At 45.9% G+C, this 21,289-nt stretch overlaps 1 protein-coding gene across 1 annotated transcript in view; it reads left to right on the forward strand.

The window, feature by feature from the left end:
• The first annotated feature begins 4,719 nt into the window (after positions 1–4,719).
• STMN2 (stathmin 2) overlaps positions 4,720–21,289 on the forward strand; it is a 107,864-nt gene continuing 91,294 nt past the window's right edge. The window contains exon 1 of the mRNA XM_069220399.1: positions 4,720–5,106. Within this exon, the coding sequence (XP_069076500.1) occupies positions 5,088–5,106 (19 nt within the window). The 5' untranslated portion in view covers positions 4,720–5,087. The remainder of the gene's footprint in view (positions 5,107–21,289) is intronic.

A 21,289-nucleotide genomic window follows, 5' to 3' on the forward strand; every position in this document is an offset into this window, starting at 1 on the left:
CTCACTCAAGGTCAGAATCTCTGTACCTTTCCAAAGTCACAGGGGCTTGCGTTGCTTTTGTTGGTGTTGGTGCACAGCGTTGAAGCTTCTCACGGGGGTAGGCGGCACTGACACGCTTACCCGGAAAGACACACAACAAAGGATTCTCCCGGGACTGCGAAATCAAGGGTAACAGATGTGGGAGGTGTTACCGTAAAGGTGTACTCGATCTTTCAGTTGTGCTGGATCAGTGTGGAGTTGTTGATGCTTGATTCCAGCACAAGGAACCAGCTCAGGAGAGATGTAGATGCAGGATTATGTCATACTCCCCGTAGAGTGAAGTCCCACTGAAGGAATTTGAAGTCTTTGATGGCCCTGAGACTTTGGGGAACAGGGGGCAAGCCTACAAGCCCTTGGAGATCACTTGGAGGGAAGGCAGAGTCCTTCCAGCAGAGTCAGGGAGCAGCATGCAGCAGGGCAACAAGCAGAAAAGCAATTCTTCCAGAAAAGCAGTCCAGTTGAGTCCTTTGAGCAGCACAGCAGAGCAGTCCTTCTGACAGGGGTTTAGTTCAAGATCTAGGAGTGTTGGTTTTAGTGGTGGCTGAGACCCAGTACTTATACCCAAATATGACTTTGAAGTGTGGGAGACTTCAAAGGGTGGTTATGAAGTGCACTAGTAGCCCTTTCAACTCACTCCTGTCTGCCAGGCTATTTGTGTGGGGGGGGGTAATCAGTCTTTTGTTTGGGGTCAGGACACTATCCTTTGAAGTGTAAGTGTGAGCCCCTCCCTTCCTACCAGCCAAAAAGGCCATCAGTATGAAGATGTATGTAGATGGGGGCTCAGCCACACCTAACATTCCTGTGTGTGTGTCTGTCTGGGGGAATGCACAAAGTGTAGCTGTCACTCAGTCCACATGTGTATTGGAGACAGCCTGGAAGGCACAAGAAGCAGCAAGAGCAGAGAAATGTCCACTTTCTAAAAGGGGTATTTCTAAAATAGTAATGCTAAATCCAACTTTACCAGTGAAGAGGATTTATCATTACTATTACAAATATATGCAACATGATTTAGCTACTGCTTTCTGATCAGGAATTGCAGCTTAAAAATATATTAAGGGTCTCCCAATGCTGGCCTATGAGAGGAGCAAGCTTCACGTTACTGAAAAATGCATTTGAGAGTTTTCCCTACCAGTATATGTAGAAGGTAAAGGTACATGTCCTGCCTTTTAAACACACTGCATCCTGCCCTGTGGGCCACATAGGGCTTACCTTAGGCACAACATATGTAATAAAAGAGAGCTTAAGGCTTGGCAAGGGGTTTTAACTGTCATGTCAAGGTGGCAGTGAGATGCACACACAGGGCTTGCACTGTCAGGCCTGAGACATGGTTAAGAGGCTACTTATGTGGGTGACACAATCAGTGCTGCAGGCCCACTAGTAGCATTCAATCTACAGACCATGGGCACATGTAGTGCACTTGACTAAGGGCTTATAAGTATATTAATTATGTCAATTGGGTAGGAGCCAATATTTCCATATTTAGGGGAAATAGTACAAGTACTTTAACACTGGTCAGCAGTGGTAAAGCATTCAGAGTCCTAAAACCAGTAAAAACAAGTTCAGAAAAATGGAGGTAGGCAGGCAAAAACGTTGGGGGCTGACCACCCAAACCTGTTAGGTCTAACAGGCATCATGGCCAAGAAGTCCTCAGGTGTGCAATGATAGTATGCCACATAGAGGTGGCACTAAGATAGTCCATCCCCACAGGATGCTCCATGGGAGGGCTTTATGGAGATCCCATGTACTCCTCCAGAAATCCCCCTAGGTGGGTGAATTAACACACTGCACTGGCCTGCGAGAGATCCCTGCTTCTCTTCCAAATTGAAATTTGTTTTCCTACCATAAAAGACACCTCTACTGAGGTCAGCATATTTTTGTGTGCAATCAGGTGAACTGCCTAATAGCTAAGGGTGTGTGCAAACAGGGACAGTGCACCCAAAATGTAATTTGGGCTCAGCATGGAAAGATATTATGCATAATATAGGCTTGTCTCTTACGATATTTGCTAATAATTGTAAGTAATTGGGAATATCAAATAATTCCTCCCAAAATCAGACCTGATGTGTGAATGGAATGTGGGAATACCATGCTCACTGGACTTCCTGTGAAAGAACTTCCTCCTCTTGGAGCCGCATGGCACTCTTCAAGAAATATGATCACACACCATCAGTCTTGGTGAGCTTGAAATTGCTACCTCTTGATGCTTGTATACATTTAAGATAGCTTGTATCATGAACAGGGCGCTGTATTTAGGCACTCCTGAATACTCTACAAACACAGGCAATTTACCTGAAAGAAGCAGATCGTCCAGAAGCAAAGCACTTCTGGACTTAGAAATCCTGAAATTCAGGAAACATTGCACCAAGAGTCTTCTCTAAATCTTCACAGAATGAGTAGGTGCATCTATTTCTCTTATGCATTTCACTGTCTTGCAGGTTCTTCTTTTAGTACTTTTTTTTATCTCACTGTTTTTTAATAGCTTGTAAAAACGTCTTGTATCTTTGCTCCTTTATCATTTGTCTTTGCCATTTGACTTCCTGTTTGACTGTTTTAAAGCTCATTGTTATACCTACTGGAGTCCGGTGTGTCATATAAAAACGTTTAAAAAATCCATTATATAATCATGCGTGTAAGAAAAACACTGAAATAACCACTGTGTGACACTTTGGTGCCACTTCAATAGCGGAAACATATTTTTAGGCCTGGGATTTCCATTATAAACCTGGCTGTACAAGAGGCAGGTGTCAGCAGCGGTCTGTGTATATAAAGGTAGCATCTTAGCCTAAACCCAAAGTATTACAAGGGAAAACAGCCATGCGATGTATCTTGATGTGCACAGTGGAAGGGGTCAATCTTCATACGTTTTCAAGATACTCACTGATTATGTTAATAATTTTCATTTATATGTGTTGCGTTCCAATGTATAGATTTTGGTTATCCTGAATTCTCCCATAATTCCTTCCACAGAGGGTAAACAGGGGCAGCCCTAAAACTCTTCTGTGTCCTCCAGTCTTGCAACCAGCTGACCCTCATCTGCTTCTCCTTAACTGTCCTGCACAAGGATTTAGATTGTGGACAGATCTAAGGATGTATTCCTTAGGCAGTTTCATCTAGGTTTCTAGGTTCTGTCCCTTAGGAAGAATTGGCCTGTGAACCGAATACATCAGAAGGCATATCACAGTGCGCAACCCAATGGCCACTCCTGATGGGTTCCCTTTGAGTTAGCACATTCTAGACTGGAACTATGAAATATGGAGGCCAGGGAAAGACTGCCTGATGAGAGCTCAAAAATTGCATTTGTCGACATGGAACTCAATCCACGCACAAACAGAAAGGAGATGTTGTGGGTTCAGGTGTTCGCTATAGCTCATATACCACCTTGTATCTCTTGTAATGGGGAAACATTTTCTCCTATGGTCCACATTCCTGTATATATGACTCGGTGGATAAATTAGGGTGGCAGTGTAGACCAAGGCCCCTCCTCCCAGTTTTATCACCTACTCGACAAACAGATGGAAAAAAGAAAAGCATCGATTTAATCCTCATGGGGTTGGGGGGGGGGCGCATCAAACATGGAGCTCCAGTGTCCATATAAATTAGGAACTATGTGTGGGGAGCTAATGAAGGGGAAATGCTTCTGAGGCTTCTCAGTTTTCCATTTTACTGTTCTTGGTGCATCAAATAGAAATATCATGTATTCAAAGTCCTATTACCACTAAAATGGAGGATCTTTTCCTTCAGGCCCCTGGTTGTGTGGGAATAGCCTGAGCACATGTTCTCTGCGTGTCTGCTGCCCAGGCTGCAGTCTGTTTCTTGAGAGGTGTGAAGGGTGCGGTGGCGCAACATACGCTGCTAGAACAAAAAGCCTCATTAATGGCCCTCAGAGACAATGGCAGTTCGGGAGGCCGGTATCAAGAAAGATCTCCTCCTACAGCTCGAACACATTCAAAAAATGCTCCATCTCTGGGATGTTTTCGTTCTCATGAAATGGGGCTGATGTGACAAAAGTATGCGAGGAGCTTGAAATATAGACGCATCCTGTAATTTCTATTCGATTGTGTACTGAACTCTGCTAGGCCCAACCGGTACTGAAAAGACTCACATTAGTGAATTGTCTCCTAAATGCACGGCCAGGCTGTGTTTTCGCACCTCCCTGCTGCAGCTGCACCAGAAGCGGCGGAGGGCCCGGTGCTGAGCCTCTGTTAGCAGGCTGCAGTATGCGGCAACGTTTCGTGTATGGGGAGCTCCTGACTGGTTGCTGCATTAACAAGGGGCTGGGTTCAGCACCATGGAAAGCGCCGGAAAGCCTTTTCCTGCCACAAACACATGCAGTACCACGGTCTACGAAAGTCTTTGCACCCCAACAACCGGTTCCAAAACGTCGCCACACTCTTTTTAAGTGTCTCAGTGAAATAAAGTGGTATTTAAGAATGTGTTTATTTAATGGCAACTTGCTGAAAACCATCACATCAAAATGAGTTTTCAATGCAACGAACTTACAGTATTTGATAGAACATGAAACGGGGGTGATGCACCCTCTCTTTATCGACGTAGAATAAGATGTTCAGGAGGGAGCCGCGTGCATGGGGTTCGAGCGCCAAGAGCCCCTTTCAGTCTCTTTAGGAGCTATGGCCATTTCGGTCTACTTGGGGGCTGATGCCATTTCACACGGCCTGTACCACTGAAGGCAGTGGAGGAGGTTATTGCAGAAGATGCCGGTTTCACACGGCTCCCTGACAGACTAGTCCCCCGCCTCTTGCCTCTCCCACCACCCATACCCCCCTCCCCCCTCCCCACCTTCCAAGGGGGTGGCTGAAGGGGAGGGCTCAGCTTTGCGGGCTTTGTGGCTGCCGTCGAGGGAGCGCAGCAGCCAATCTACGCCGGCGGAGCCACGCTGATCATTCACAGCCACCGCCCCTTCCCCTTCCTCCCGCACGGCCCCGCTCTGCTGACTCAGTGCCTTAGTCAGTCGCCCACCTCTCTCTCTGCCTCCACTGCCGCGCACGGACCCCTCGACTCCTCCAGCTCCCGGCACCGCTCAGCTCACCATGGCGAAGACAGCAATGGGTAAGAGTGAGCCTCCCTCCTCATCCTGCGGGGCCGGACCTGCCCGGCCGGAGCAGCGGGGGCCCAGTGCAGGATCAACGTTGACCTTGGGGCAGGAAGCCCCGCGGAGCCGCAGCCCGGCCCCTGCTGGAGCTCTGGCACTGCGGTTTCAGCTAGGCTAGCGCTATATAGCTCCTTCGCACAGATACAGAATTGTGTGCAGCCGGGTAGCTCCCCCACCGCCGTCTGCTTTAGATGGATCCCTCCTGACCCTCTCCTCACTCTTCCTTCGTGGAGGTACCTGGGTTGAGACTGCAGTAAAATGTGCCCTGGCTCTGCCCTGTCAGAGGATGAACACGCCCCAGGCTGCCGTTTGCCTCCCTGCTACAACCATGATCTGTCTTTCGCCATTTTAAGGAATATGCGTTTTCACTCAGTTCCAATGGTGATATTTTTCTTCCTGCTGTTTTGTGTGAGAATCCTGTCGGTCCACGGTCTCTTGCAGTGCCAGAACCTCCAGGCACCTGCATAGCTGTGTGAACTGAAGGCAGCACAATGCAGCGACCCCACCCATATGGCTTCAGCAGGGAGGGCGTCCGTGCGCGTCCCCCCTGGGAAGGGGTGTGTTCACCCATGTATTAATACTCAAAGCATGATTGCAGTTCAAATATATATTACTATACAGCTGCACGAGCTGGAGTTTGTGCGTATTTTAAACCAGTAAATTACATATTAAATGTGCAAGGTAGAAACACCTGTTAGTTATTCATTTAACCTCGTGGTTTGGTTCACAACTGCTCCCATTCGCAGAATAGCCTGTTTTCTCATAATGTGGATGCGGGACGGCGTCCTCTGTGTGTCCTGTCCACGGTGTGTTAAGGCATCCTACTGGTAGCTGGAGGTTTTCTGTTTCTTTTTAAGTCCGCGGAAGAAGGGAAACTCTGTCCTTGTGTTTTATTCTCGAGGCATTGTCTGAAATGTGCAATATAAGCCGTGGTAAAATGTGCCCTCTCCGTTCAGCACCACGCCCTCCACCGCATACAGCAGTGCGCCAGCTGCGTGCTTTGGTCGAGATGCGAGCCTCAGATGTTTTGCTGAGGAAGCGGCGCTATGTGAGTTGGTCTGTGATGTCTGTGTGCCTTGGTCGGACCTGTGTGTATCTATTTTGTGGGGATATGTGTGTGTTTGTACCTCCAGTGAACGGGTGTGTATATCACTGTGTCTCTTTTCATGGGTATGCACGTGTGTGTGTGTCGGTGTAGCTTTCTGGGCAGCGTTCAGAGTCCATGCTTTGGAAGTGTATGTGTGTGTGTCTTTTCTCACAGTCTGCAGTGGGCGTGCGTGTAATGTTGGCTTTAGGGCTGTCTTCCTTTATTCTAGTTCTGGTGTGTCTGGCTGTGTGATTTGGAGTGCAGTCTGAGTGGTCGTGTGGTGGCTTAATGGGCGTCTTCGTGTGCCTGTCGTAGCTCTCGGTGCAGTCCGCAGTGGCAGCGCGTGCAGTGCTAGCCTTAGGGCTGGGCCGGAAGCGACCGAGGGGTTTCAGCGAGGGGCTTGAGAAGTGTCATTAACACATACAGGCTACCCTTGTGCCAAATAGCAACTGGGATTATCTGTCAGGTGGTTTGTGCGGTCGCTTCTGCTACTTGCTGAGTCGGTCGAAGTACCAAAATGGAAAATGCTCTACGCCCTGGGGGCGGGGCGGAGATGGTAGTCAACAGGTCATTTAGATTTGACAGAATGGCAATCTGCATGTGTTTTTAAATACATTGGTGGATATCGTTGTTAATCAACACATATCGACTCGTGAAGCTCCAGTGACTGGAGGCCAAGGCTCTGTCAAGTTAGGGGATACCAAGCGATGGCAGATATTTGAGAAAAAGTGTGGCATTTTATTTGACACCGCACCCTGAGTGGGAGCAATAGCCCCTAGTATCTGTTTCTGGCATTTTCTCATTTGGAACAGCTATATGTATCTGGAAATAACACGCATGTGCACGCCAGGCAGCAATAAATACTAGGGTATACATATATTTACACGCATACCACTAGTAACATATTACTGCATTAATTTAGAGAAGAGGCGAAAGATCGCGCGTGCATGTGATAGGGAGGGAGGGCTAGAATGCCAGACCGAACGAGACAATGCGGGAGAGAAAAGATCAGCCAGAAATAACTTATAAAGAGAGCAGGGAATGACTGTGAGGAGGCAGCCAGAGAAGACAGCAAAAGAGACGGAAGTAAAGAGTAAAAAAACTGAGAGAAAGCGACCGAGAGAGAAGAGAAAGGGTAGAGGAAAAAAAGACGGTGACAGAGATGGTGGGTCCAACAGAAGGACGATAAATGACTATTTCTTGGAAGTCTTTGGTGCATGACAGAATATTGCCTTTTCTTTAGGCGCGCCCTCCACCTCTGATGGGCAGACATGGCCACTCCCTGCCTGGGAGTGAGTCCCTTGAGAGAAGGCCAAGAGGAGACAGCTGCACGTGCACATTTTCTTCAGAGAAGTGCACTCTGGGAGTCTGGCCAGCCCTGCAGTGCCGAGTACGCCGCCCGGCCCCTCCCCAATGCAGCACTCTGGTAATCAGTATTGATCATTGGTCGGCAGCCAGAGAATGATGGCTGCTGAAGGCAGGCCCCTGTCAGCGCCCGGCAAGGGCTCTTTGAGTCTGATTAATGACCGCGCACAGCGACAGATAATCAGGGAGGCGATCGGGACAGCAGAAGTGTGCCTGGGATCACTGTCTCTGCACTGCACCCTTCCATCTGCCCATCGATCCCATTAATTACATACCACTGAGAGGCGGCCTAGGCCTGCCAGGCACTAGTACACACCCTAGTGAAATGGATCGCCTGGTTTATACTCAGTCATTTGCTCTATTCGACAAAGTAAGTCATGAAAGCGCATAAAGCAAAGGCATACATCAATTAACCGCCCAGTTTGCATTATTTCAAACCAACCAGTAGTTTTTAAAAATGCAAAAAAAATGTCTTCGTAAAATAAGCAAATCCTATATTTGACGGTATTTTCCACTGTACTTCTATAACACACCCCTGCATTTAACCCCTGCTTTTCGCCCCTGCACCACGAGCACTAAAGCACCTCCTTGTCACTGTCTCAATTTCCTCCTATGGTCTCCTAATTCACTTTCAATCCAAATGTGATTTCTTTCACTTCACTTCGCAGCATTAGCAGCGCGGATTGTACGGCCTCAAAGAAACGGTGTTACACCGGTTGTGCCGCGATACCTAAAGATGAGGCGGGCGCGGACTTGTTAGCAAGACTCCCCAAGGCGTGCGTGCAAGTTAAAAAACACACAGCATGCTAACATTTAGAAGTAAAACAACAGTGGAATGCGGTGTTCCTTTCGCTGTTTCTATTGGCCGACATTGTACTGAGTCGGGCGCAGTTGTACATGCAGAAATCTCTTTCTTTCCACACAGGGCCCAAAAGTCTTTTGTTGTGCAACATTCAGCGAGAGCACAATAAAACTTGTAACGTTGCCAAAGTGTTCTGCTGCTTTACATGTGTTAACTATGTTGCAATATAGGATAAATGTGACCATCCTTCTGTATGACTGCCTAACCTAGAGTCCATCTTTTCCCAGAGCATCCTAGTACCAACGAGTTTATTACTCAGCCCCCACATTTCAAGTGAGTGATTATACTTTATCCCCGAAGAAGCTTTCTGGCCTACCCAATGATCTGATGTGGAGAGCAGGAGTGGGCTGTCGGATGTCAGACTTGTCCTGAAGTATTACCCTGTGAGACCCCAGCGTAGGTAGACCATTCCCTGCTTAATCTGTAGAGCTAATATATTTAATTTTACTTTAATTTTGTTTGCTATTTCTCACCGGTGCAATTGAGCAATTCCTTCAAAGAGCTGTAGAAACATGGTGCTGGTGGGAGTGAAAAGAGAAGACATTGGCTCCTAGATCCTGAACAGAGTGAGTTCCAAGGGGCTGAATTTAGAGGTGGATCTTCACATGATTGAGAATGTAGTTCTTGAGTTAGCAGGTATTTTTCAGAAATGGGGTTTTTAATTCGGGAGGTAGCAACCCTACCAATTCAATAAATCCACTCTGATTAGGTAAAAACACAGTTCTGAGAGAATTACTTGCTCAATCCCTGGAAAATATGGAACAAAGAGTTGGAAGAAATCCCTAGTGAAGTGCATGCTAGGTTCAAGCAGTAACAACAATTTTAAAGTAAAGAACATAATGCAATAAAATTCCCAACCCAATTTTGAAAAATAGAGAAAAACTAAATGAGCAAATAGATCGAGAAGCAGAGATATGCATTCTCAAAGTTTTATAGTAAAACGCCGTAAAGCATGCCAAGCTTTTTAGAGAAACAACAGCTGGCAGCGGACTATGACCTAGGTGCAATTTTAGGCTGATCACAGTGGAGCGGAGGTCGGATACCACATGGAGGTTGTCTTGATCAAATTTTTACCTTTAGATTTAGTCTCCAACAGCTGGGAGAGCTCCTTCCGTTCAGTACTGCAGCCCCAAGCTCCTCAGGAGCAGGGTTTTAGGAACCAGGTCTTTCTCCAGCCATGCCTCTTGTAGGATCCAGTCCTCTTTAGTCAGCTAGCCCCTCCTGGAATCTGGAATCCTTCTGCTTTTTGTGTCCCTGAAGAAGTTAAACAGGTTGTTAATCACTTGACCATTGGAGAGCAGTTCCCTGGGTTCCATCACAATTCAAGAGTCCTCTTCAAATGGAGTCTTCGGACGTCCATGAAGGAATTGAAGGGGTGGTGGTTAAGATGCCAGATTTATTGTGTGCGCTAGCCACTGATTGGAGAAAATATACCACCCAATTATATTTTCTTGAGGTCTCCTACCTTTTTTGCAACACTTCTTCTTGATCTTACTATAAAATTACCCAGGATCTTCTGTTTCAACATGGCAGACCCCAGCTGCCACCAGACAGGCCCATCTTCAACCTGATGGCCACTCCCATACCTGGCAGGGCCAAAACCAGATTTCCCTCCTATTGTGGCAGGAGCCTGACTGTCAAGGGCGTCCTGTGAATGAAAATAATTCCTCCCTGACATCTCAGAGTCAAAAAAGGTTTTATTAAAACTGACTTTAGGAAATTGGGTTGTTGGTTGAGGAGGTGATGAACCATTCTCAAGCAACAACTACAATCCCTATGAGTGTGAACCTCAAAAATTCTCTAAACTGACCCATGCTTAACCCTCTGGTAGCTTGGCATAAAAGCAGCCAAGCTAAAGTTAGAGGCAATGTGTAAATTATTTATGCAGCACTAAAACAGTAATAACATGAAAACCCCACATAACGAAAACCCCACACCAATTTAGAAATGAAAAGAGTACTTTTTAATGAATTATTTGACAACAAAATGACAAAAATCCAATCAGTAGAACCGGAGTTATGAATGTTTAAAGTTTAAAGTGCAAAACAGCACTTAGAGCAAAGTGCCAACTGTGGACATCTAGTCATGTAAGGCCGGGGCAAAGTCAAAAGTTATGACTGACTGCAAGGGAGCGCAGGTTTTTTTACAAAGAGGATTGGGCCTGGTCTCTGCTTACATTCGGTCTTAGATGAAATTGTAGAAGAAAATGTCTCTGCAGGTAAAATTCAGTGGAGCAGTGCAGCTGGCGATGTCCGAGAAGGAGATGTTGTCATCAGGTTGCAGCTGGACGAGGTTGCAATGAAGATTCCTTCACTTGAACTTAGTCTCTTTTTTGGAAGCTGAAAATCTGCAAGAGGAAGAAGCTGCAGGCTGTAGCAGGCTAGGGCTCCAAGAGGCCGAATACCCCATCTGTAGGTCCTGGTCTCCAATCAGTATTCGGACCAATTTTTAGTGGAAAAATCTCTAAATACCAAGTTTTGGTTTTAGGCTGTATGGACACCCTTATCACCAATTCTAAGGGTCCAGGACTGGATGAGCACCACTTGGGGGATAGGGCTCACTTCAAGCAGGGACCAGGTGCAAGGTTCAAGCTGGGTCCCTGTAGCTTAGAACAGTAGACCAGCCAACTAGCCCTTGGAGTCACTCTAGTAGTCCTGGGTTCAAGCAGCAAGGTAGGCTTCCAGCAGCAGGGAAGTCCTCTGAAGTACAAATCAGGCTTCAAGCATCAGAGCAGTCTTCTGAAGTGAAGGGCAGGCCTTCTGAGTGTCCTCAGAAAGTCCACAATTAAATTGAAGAGTGAGTTTGGGGGTCCTATATTTATACCTGATGCCTGCTTTGAAGTGGAAGAAACTTCTATAATTCCCCCCCACACACAGATGGTTCTCGAATTCTCTTCCTCCCTGCCCAGGTCCCAAGGGGTATATTGTGACAGGCTAGTGTAAAGTTCCTTGTGTGTGCTAAGGCAGCTCCTTCCAAAGGTAAGTGGGGTAGGGACCAGCTCTGCCCCCCCATCCTGGCAGAATTGCCCATCCTGCAAACACCTAGTCCCCCTTTGTCTCACTGTCTAGGAGGCATAAACAAAGACCATCTGCCATGCTACTCACAGCCAGGTGACCCAGGACAAAGCCTCCAGACACCAAATGGTTAGAATAAGGCATTTTAAAAATTGTGACTTAAACTGCAACTTTACTATTAAAGACAATTTCAAATGATAATTCTTTTGTGCCAAAATATGATATTTCTACCTGATTCCAAATATAAGTTGTCACTTAATAAATATACTAAGGTAATCCAATTTTATCATACTGGAGATGTAGGTATCACAGTAGTGAACACAACAATTTGGGAGTTTTTTTACTACAAGGGAATACAAAACTTAAATGCAGGGTGCATATATTTTTAAATACAATGCACCCTGCCCTGTGGGCTGATTTAGGGCCTACCCTAGGAGTGACATATTTGTATAAAAAATTGAGGTTTAGGCCTGGCAAAATGTTTATTTGCCAGGTTAAATTGGTAGTTAAAACCTGTGCTTTAAATGGGCCAGTACTGTCCCGTACTGAGTACTGACACTTTTTTATTTTGCGAGGGAGAGTACATGTACTTCTCAAGAAAAAAGTAATACTCTTCATTGGAGAGTACCGGCACTTTTCAGAAAGAAGCAGGTACTCTGGTACAGAGTACCTGCACTTCTACTTCTTGATTTCAAGCACTGGTTTAAATTGCACACAGGTACAATGGCAGTCCTGAGACATATTTAAAGGCTTGATAAGTGGGGATCACAATAAATGCTGCAGGACCATTAGTAGCATTTACAGGCCTTGGGTACATTTTGTACCACTTTACTAGGGACATATAAGTTAATTACATGTTACAGTTGGGTGTAAGGCAATTTTACAATGTTTAAAGGAGAGAGCACAAGCATGTTAGCACTAGTTAGCAGTGGAAAGGTGCACAGAGTCCTAATGCCCTCAAAAACAAAATTCAGAAAATGGAAGGGGAACAAGCAAAAACGTTTGGGAGTGACCCTGGAGAGAGGGCCAAGTCCAACACAACTCACCCTCCAGCCAAAATCTAGGGGAGACTAATCAATACCTTGATGGACTTCCCTGCTTAGGCCTTGAAACATGGACAATGGGCCTCTATTGCAGATGTCCTTGCCACTTCAGTACACCTCTGAACCTCTCCCGAGCTCCTGAACTAACTCATGGAGAACTTACTGTCACCCATGGACCCCTTCTGTGAAGCACCTAACCTTAACTTGCTCAAAGATGCATCTCAGTAGGCAAACAATACCACCATGGCCAACAAAGTGATGTGGCACATTCCAACCCTTTGCTCAGACACTTGTACCCAAGCTGAGGAAAACTCTGTCTATAAGGACAACAACCAACAGAGGCCATTGACAGCTATGACTTCCAGGTGGAGGCTCTAAGTGGGGACCTTTGGTTGGCCAGACTTCTAGCCTTTGGGCTAGCAAGGATATCCCTAACTGCTGTTGACGGCTCTCTTACCTTTGACGATTCTCAGAGTGGGGCTGACAGCCCTGGGTGTTAGGCACCCTTCTTCCACTCTCCCTCCCACCAGTCCTGGGATGGTAGCCTGAGACTGGCTACTCAGCCCAGGTTCTGTAACCTGAGGCTAAACAGGGATCAGGGATGAGCCTTTCTCCCACCTCTCTTTCTAGGCTTCTGTACTTTCTGTTTGGGAGTGGTACCTCCAGAAACCTGAGCTTTCAGGGTGTTCTGGGCAGCTGCCCCTCTCAGCTCTTCCAGTACTGTTGACAACTCACTTCCCCAGAATGCAGTCAATGGGCATCTGGGGACTAAGGCCCTCATTCTGACCCTGGCGGTCTTTGACCGCCAGGGCGGAGGACCGCGGGAGCACCGCCGACAGGCCGGCGGTGCTCCAATGGGGATTCCGACCACGGCGGTAAAGCCGCGGTCGGACCGGCACCACTGGCGGGGTCCCGCCAGTGTACCGCGGCCCCATTGAATCCTCCGCGGCGGCGCAGCTTGCTGCACCGCCGCGGGGATTCCGACCCCCCCTACCGCCATCCAGATCCCGGCGGTCGGACCGCCGAGATCCGGATGGCGGTAGGGGGGGTCGCGGGGCCCCTGGGGGCCCCTGCAGTGCCCATGCCACTGGCATGGGCATTGCAGGGGCCCCCGTAAGAGGGCCCCTACATGTATTTCACTGTCTGCTGTGCAGACAGTGAAATACGCGACGGGTGCAACTGCACCCGTCGCACAGCTTCCACTCCGCCGGCTCGATTCCGAGCCGGCTTCATCGTGGAAGCCTCTTTCCCGCTGGGCTGGCTGGCGGTCTGAAGGCGACCGCCCGCCAGCCCAGCGGGAAAGTCAGAATTACCGCCGCGGTCTTTCGACCGCGGAACGGTAACCTGACGGCGGGACTTTGGCGGGCGGCCTCCGCCGCCCGCCAAGGTCAGAATGAGGGCCTAAATCTGACCTTCCTCTGGATCATCTCTCTACCCCATTCCAAGGAAACCAGAACCATAGGGTGGGAGAAGTCCTGGTCATGGGCTTGAGACACCCACACACCTGTCCGAAGTACTGATCTGGGAAAACAAGACTACCTTGGTCTGACTGGCACCGGTATCCCTCATAGCACTGACAGGGATTCCATTTATTGTGACCTGGTAAAAGTGATGGCTCCAACCCTCAGGGAACACAAGCTCACCCTTTGAGTTTATCTCCCAACTAATGGAGACTAGTGCATGTCCTAACACTTGCCCCTGGGGACTACTTACGCGTAAGGCCATATTGATCACCACCTTAGAGATCCTACCAGTGGGTTTTTCCCTAAGACAGAGCAACCCTGCTTGTGTCGTAACTCAGAACAATCAAAGCACTGGAGCGGGAAATGGGGTGCCATGGGCCATCGCCCACTGCCCACCAGAACATACCCCCTCTTTCTCAGAAGGGGCTCGGAACCCCACCCCCACCTTATTAATTGAATTGTCTGTGTGAATTTTGATGCCCCCTCACTCTGCTGCAGGGAATCTGAACCCAGGTACCTTCTTAAACACTTTGGTACTAATCCAGAGGTCATCTCCTTTGCAATCTCTGTGGGTTCAGTTAGCTTGCTGTCAATTGGGTGTTGACACAACTCTGTAAAGCAAGTACTGAGCATGCACTCGCAAAAAATAAGATGATACAGCCCAATACAATTACTCTCTCTACCCAACTACTCAGTGCCTTACTAGAGTAGTCTAAGAAATCCACCAAAGACTGGTTTGGCAATGTATGACTGTCTTTGAACCTGATGCAATACTTCTCAGCGATTAGCTTAAATTTGGCAAGTAAAAATAGCTTTAATGGGAGCGTAACTCATCTGGCCCCCTACTTCCAAAATATGAAGAGTATTCCTACTCACTAGGGGCCTGTGGTTTGACAGGCTAACTCCTCAAGCCTCCTCTAGGGCCCTGTGCATCCTCAGAGCTATTTCATATGCAGAAAATCATTTATCTATGACACACCCACCACATAGCTGGGCACCACATCTTGGGGTGTGTAGGCAATCACCTCTATGCTGCCATCACTACTGCTGGATTCTGTTGCTTGTTTAGCCTCAAGGTATGGCTCCTTCATACTCATCTCATGAGTCATTTTACTTTCTTCCAGGGCCAGCTTCCTCTCTTCTAGGACTCTGTCTGCCCCGGCCCTTCTTTCCCCTGCATCTCTCTGGACAGAGGTCTCTTCCATTTTACGTTTATCCATCTACAGTCTGAAATCCCTTTCTGCTTTCCTTCCTGCCAACTCATTAGAGGACAGGCTTTGTGAGGACACACTACTCCCTGCCTTTTCAGGGGCTCCATTTCTGTCACCAAGTTGCCATCCTCTTCGTCCTAAGTCTGCTGCAGCTCAGGATCTGTGGCCAGGCCCTCCTCCGCCTCCTCTAAAGTCCATTTCCTCTTCCCCAATGTGGTCATCCTGTAGCTTCTCTGGAGTGGACTGCATTCCGTTGACCTTCTCATGACCACAGAGGGCTAATTGGACTTCCACCTTTGTGTCCTCCTTCCTGCATTCAGCTCCTTCTCTTTCTTTACCTCTGCAGCTCAGCCTTGCTGAGGTCATCCATCTTGATCAGCTCCATCTCCATTGCAGCAAAAAGGAGGTGAAGTAAATGTAAATTTGAATTAAAGAGGAAACTAGCCCGAACAAAATCTAAAGATAATTTTTAAAAAGGTCAGATCTGGTATCAAATTATTTTGGGGATTTCTATTGTTGCACAACATGGTACTGCACAGACACAAGTACTAGATCCCCCCACTGAGCACCAATGTAGGAAATTGGGGTTTTGGTTGAAGGGGGTTTGGACTTTTGTCAAGCAACAACCAGAAGCCCTCTCAGGGTGAACCAAAAAAAAAATTTCACTAAATTAACCTATGCTCAACTCTCTGGTATCTTGGCACAAAACCAGTCAGGTTTAACTTTGAGGCAATGTGTAAATTATTTACGCAGCACTTAAACAGTAATAATTTGAAACAACCACACAAGAAAAATCCCACACCAATATAGAAAAATAGAGTACAGTTTAATAAATTAGTTGACACCAAAATGAGAAAAATCCAGTCGATAGAACCAGAGTTATGAATTTTAAAAGGCTTTGGTACAAACTAGCACCTAAAAGATCAAAGCGTTAACCACGGACATCTAGTCGCATGAGAACAGGGCAAAGTCAAAAGTTATGTTCAACTATGATGGAGCACACAAGGTGAAGTCGCAGTGAGAATTTCTATAATCAAGCTAAGGGCCTGATTTAGAACTTGGAGGTACTAAGTCACAAATGTGACAGATATCCCGTCCACCAAATTACAATCCTCATAGAATATAATGGGATTGTAGTACAGCAGACAGGATATCCATCACGTTTGTGGCAAAGTATTACCCTCCTCCAAGTTCTAAATTGGTCCCTTAGTATCTTCTTTGGAAGTCAGAAGTTTACGGTGTAATAAAGCTATAGGCTGTAGACAACAAGGGCTCTATGAGGAAGGACACCTCTCCTGAGAGGAGCTGCTGAATTGGGTGTGCTGCTGTAGAGAAAAATATAGCGGGAGCTACCGCAAAGTCAGGCCAACCAGCAATGTGCCTTGGACAGATCATCAAGCTGGTAGGTCCTGGTCTCCTGTCGGATCACTTTTTTGCTGAAAAATATTTAACTTCCAAGTTTTGGTTTTAGGCTGTTTGGGCTTCCAAGGTTGCTGAACTGGGTGGTCACCACTTGGAGGGTAGGCCAAGGGACATGGTTCATGTTGTGGGAGATTTTTGTGTCTCTGAAGCTCAGAAACAGGAGGCCAGCCAACTAGCCCTTGGAGTCACCTTGGTAACACTGGTGAACCCCTTTTTAATAACCACTGATTTGCCTTATCATACAAAAAATACATGAAGGTTGCTATCATTTTGCTGGCATAATTTCTAGCAATAATTTCCTCTGATTTGTAACAGTAAAATAACAATGAAAATGGTGCAATTTTATTTTAAAAGTACAGCTAAGCAATGTTTCAGTTTATCATGGATTTTGGAATCACTGGACCATGTGTAGTGAGGGACTGGGTAGTTTGTATTGTAATTGTTTCTGTGAAATAAGGATTGACAGTGCCATGGGTCAATTTAAAGAATACAGAACATGATTTGTCAATGTCCTTGTTACAAGAAATGAAATATGTTGGTGAACAATGCAAGGCAGTAGTGCAGTGAAGGAGTTTATACCTGATTGCATGTGGGGGTTAGAGTCTTGGGTGATTGGGTGACAGAATGGACCTGGCAGATACTGCACAGGTTAGATGTAGCAGACATACTTGTTTCGGTGAATTGCATAACCAGTAAGACAGGGCATTGGACTCATGCTTCTACTGTAGAGAGCTGGTTTTAATCAGAATATCATATGTTTCAATCACAGTGAATCAACTCAGCATTTCATCCTTTTGAGGTTGACAAAATAATTCCATTGAGTTGTGTAATAATTAAGAAATTGAGATTCGGTTTCCTATCATGGTAAAGTGGAAGGTTGCAGTGTGATGGAAAGGAAACAAGTTATCAAGGGTAATTTGTGATAAGAACAGAATTGTTTTGGGTGCAGTAGAAGATGGGAAATATTTGTTTTCATTTTCAATGTGTTCCTGCTTAGTATAGCACTACACAAAACAATGAGCGAGAGGGAAGTGGAAGTCCGAACCTTGGGTCTTGATTGAAAAATTGAGGAGTGGGAATGAGAAGATTTGTGTGACTTCTACTAAAGGTTGACTCTTCATTCATTGGAAGAAATCGTGGAATCACAGGCAATGCGATATATAAATACAAGAATAAGGACACATACAGAACATTAGAGGATGCTTATTTGGGGCTGAGTGAAGCCTGAATTGCTTAAAACATGAAGTTGCTCCTGCCATCAAGAGAAGCAGTCCCCGATCCGCCATTGTTGAAAAGAGGATATTTCAGTGAATAATAGTGAAAGCATCGCAGCATAAACATTATGAGGGCAGATGAGAGGCCGTTGTATAGGATGCTGAGGATGACATTAGTGGTGTGTGGGGATACAGCATCAGTAGAGTGCATTTTGTGGAAGCCATGCTCCTGCCAGACGTTTCGGAAATTGTTGGCAAAGAGGCAGTGGGTGAGTCAGTGTAGGATAATCCTTAATTAAATCTTGAAGGAAATATTGAAAGAGGGATATGGTGAAAGGTGGAAGGAGAGCAGCTGGCAAAGGGGGTGACAGAGCTTTGTTTGAGTGGAGGCATGACTACTGAAGACTTGAAACAGGGAAGATAAGTGCCAGTGCATACTAGAACTGTTTCCCAAGCTTTGAATTAGTAGACATCTCATTTAGCGCTGCCACCAAGTATCACATTAAGAAAATATATCACCTGTCTAAGCCATGCATAATGCATGGTTTCATTAATTGCTTTGCTTTTCACATAATGTTATTTTATACAGCACAACTTGTTTAGCAGAGCAGGTGATCAGTTAAGCTTGTCTCATCCTTCTTAAGAATAAGATCCTGGCTGGTCCTTTCACAGGCTTCTCTCTAATAAAAAAAGAAGAAACAGAGCTAAAAGTGTATTTTCTCGGTTCTCTTATCAGGAATGCTACATTGGCATTCAGGGAAGAACATGTCACTATCAATGTAAATCCTTCTTAAAATATGTTAAAATCCTTCTTAAAATATGTTAGATCCAATGAAAACATTAAGAACCATCATTTTGAGGCTCAAGACCTATTGACACACTTCTTCTTTGTAACTTTTGACACCTTATTATAAATTCTGTCTGACAGAATGAACTCTGCATTTACAAAAGCTACCACATAAAATGATAATTCACCCTAAACTTTACCCTTACCAGTTGTACTAATCGTGGCTGCTCTGTATGCTCACATTTCATAATTTTTGATAAAGGGATTAATCTGCCCTTCTGCTTGTTTGAATATATTAGGTGACCATTTTCATGCAGCTAAATCTAACCCCATTTCCTTAATCAATCTAGAAAGCAAAAGTTTTAAATACCTCAACCTAGTTCTGCATCTTCTGTGTCCCAGAAGATGCGCTCATGGGAGACATCCAATGGGAGTGGACATTACAGGGAAACACAGCCTGTTGGACCCAACCAGGTTATGAGGTCACAAAAGACAAGACTAAATATACAAGACCTAGGGCCTGATTACAAGTTGGGTGGTTGTTAGACCTGTCAGCCTTAGGGTGGCCTTTCCCCAAACTTTTTGCCTGCTTGCCTCATATTTTTCTGATTTCTTTTTGTTGGTCTTAGGATTCTGAGCACTCTACCATTGCTGACTAGTGCTAAAATGCACATGCCCATTCCTTAAATATGGCCTGATTGGTACATCCACAATTGGTCTACTTAATTTATGTTTAAGTCCATAGTAATGTGCACTTCATGTGCCCAGGGCCAGTAAATTAATGGGACTGCATCACTGCTTCTGCCACCCACTCAAGTAGAACCTTACACATGTCTCAGGCCTGCCATTGCAGATCAAGTATGTGCAGTTTTCACTGCCATGTTGACTTGGCATTTACAACCTCTTGCCAAGCCTTCAATTCCCTTTTTATTACACCTAAGTCACTCCTAAGGTAGGCCCCAGGGAGCACATAGGGCAGGGTACTATGGAGTTAAAAAGCAGGATATATACTTTTGAGTTTGACATGTCCCAGTAGTGAAAAACGTCCAAATTTGTTTTTCACTACTGTGAGGCCTACCTCTCTCATAGGTTAGCATTGGGGATTCCTTTTTATATTTAATAGGCTGTAATTCCTAATTGAGATGGTATAAATATGTAATGTTTAGTACCTATGAAATTATAATAATAAATCATCTTTCACTGTAAAGTTGAATTTATTGTTATAATTTTGAAAACGCCACTTTTAGAAAGTTGGCATTTTCCTGCTCCTGCCCTGTGTGTCTGCAGCTAGTCTCCAATAAACATCTGGGGTGGGGTGACAGCTGGGCTTGTGCATTCCTTCTAGACATCCACATGCTAAGGGAGCTTAGGTGTTTCTGATGAGTCATCAGAATCCTGATGGGCCATCCAGGCAGGCTGGGAGGGAGGAGCAAGGCACAGCATCATACTTATACCTGAATAGGTAGGGTTCTGTCCCCACACAAAGTACTGCCTACCCTCTGCCTGTAGTGAGTTTGAAGCCAAGGCAGAAAGAAACTACTTCTGTGCATTTCAAATGCCCTTCTTTGAAGTCACCCCAACTTCAAAGGCACAACTGGGTATAAGTACTGGCCCTCTGACTCCACCAACTCAGTACACTCTAGACCTGTGAAGAACTTTGCCAGGAAGAAGGACTGCTGTGCTGCTACATGGCCTGTCACTCTGGACTGCATTTCTGGAACAACTGCTTTTCTTCTATGCTGCCCTACTGCCTGCTACCCTTTGAACTGCTAAAGAAGGGTTGGACCCATCTCACTTGAACCCAGAGTGACCCAAAGGGCATGGTGGCTTGCCCCCTGTTTTAGGTCTCAGGGACATCAAAGACTTTGCATCATCCCACAACAGCATCTGGGCTTTGCTTGCTGCAAGTCTTGTTCTGCCAAGTGGAGCCAATCAAGTCCGAGATCCTTGGAAGTAGGTGTAAAGTGCTGCAAATACCAGAACCTGTGCATCAACGCCATTGTGGTCGGAACCGGTGCACCTCTCCCAATGCCGATGCATCACTGCTGCCATGTGTATCGAGGTCACCACATCGCCGACTGCGCGGTGCATCGTCTACAGCTTTGGATGTATCTCCAATTTTGTGCGTCTTGGAATCGATGAATCACCTACATCTGAAGGATCGATGACAACGCATCACCTCCTCTGCTATCTGCATTTTGGCTTCGTCATCGACACATTCAAGAGCCAAGGTACTTCTTCAGTGGGCCAAGGCACATCTCATTTGGATTTACCCCAGACTAGTGTGACCTGAAAGCATGGTTGGTACATTAAGGTTTTATTTACAACAAATTTCATTTAGTCTTTAAAACGTCATATCTCAAGTTCAAGTTCTACTTACTGGATTCTTGTTGTTTGGATCTTGCTTTGTGCATAAAAATATAATCTATTTTTCTAAACTGGTGTGAAGTCTCTTTGTGGTGTTTTCACTGTGTTCTTGTTTGAAGTGTTACACAAATACTTTACGCATTGCCTCTTAAGTTAAGCCTGCCTACAATGTGCCAAGTTTCCAGATGGTAAGCACAAGTTAATTTTTGGTGTATATCTGACTTACCCTGATGAGTACTGCAGTTCCTACTTGGACATGGTGCATACCTCTGCTAACCAGAAATCCAATTTTTAACTGTGGTTAA

The sequence above is a fragment of the Pleurodeles waltl genome, chromosome 2_2, assembly GCF_031143425.1.
Source record: "Pleurodeles waltl isolate 20211129_DDA chromosome 2_2, aPleWal1.hap1.20221129, whole genome shotgun sequence".
NCBI classification, from domain to species: Eukaryota; Metazoa; Chordata; class Amphibia; order Caudata; family Salamandridae; genus Pleurodeles; species Pleurodeles waltl.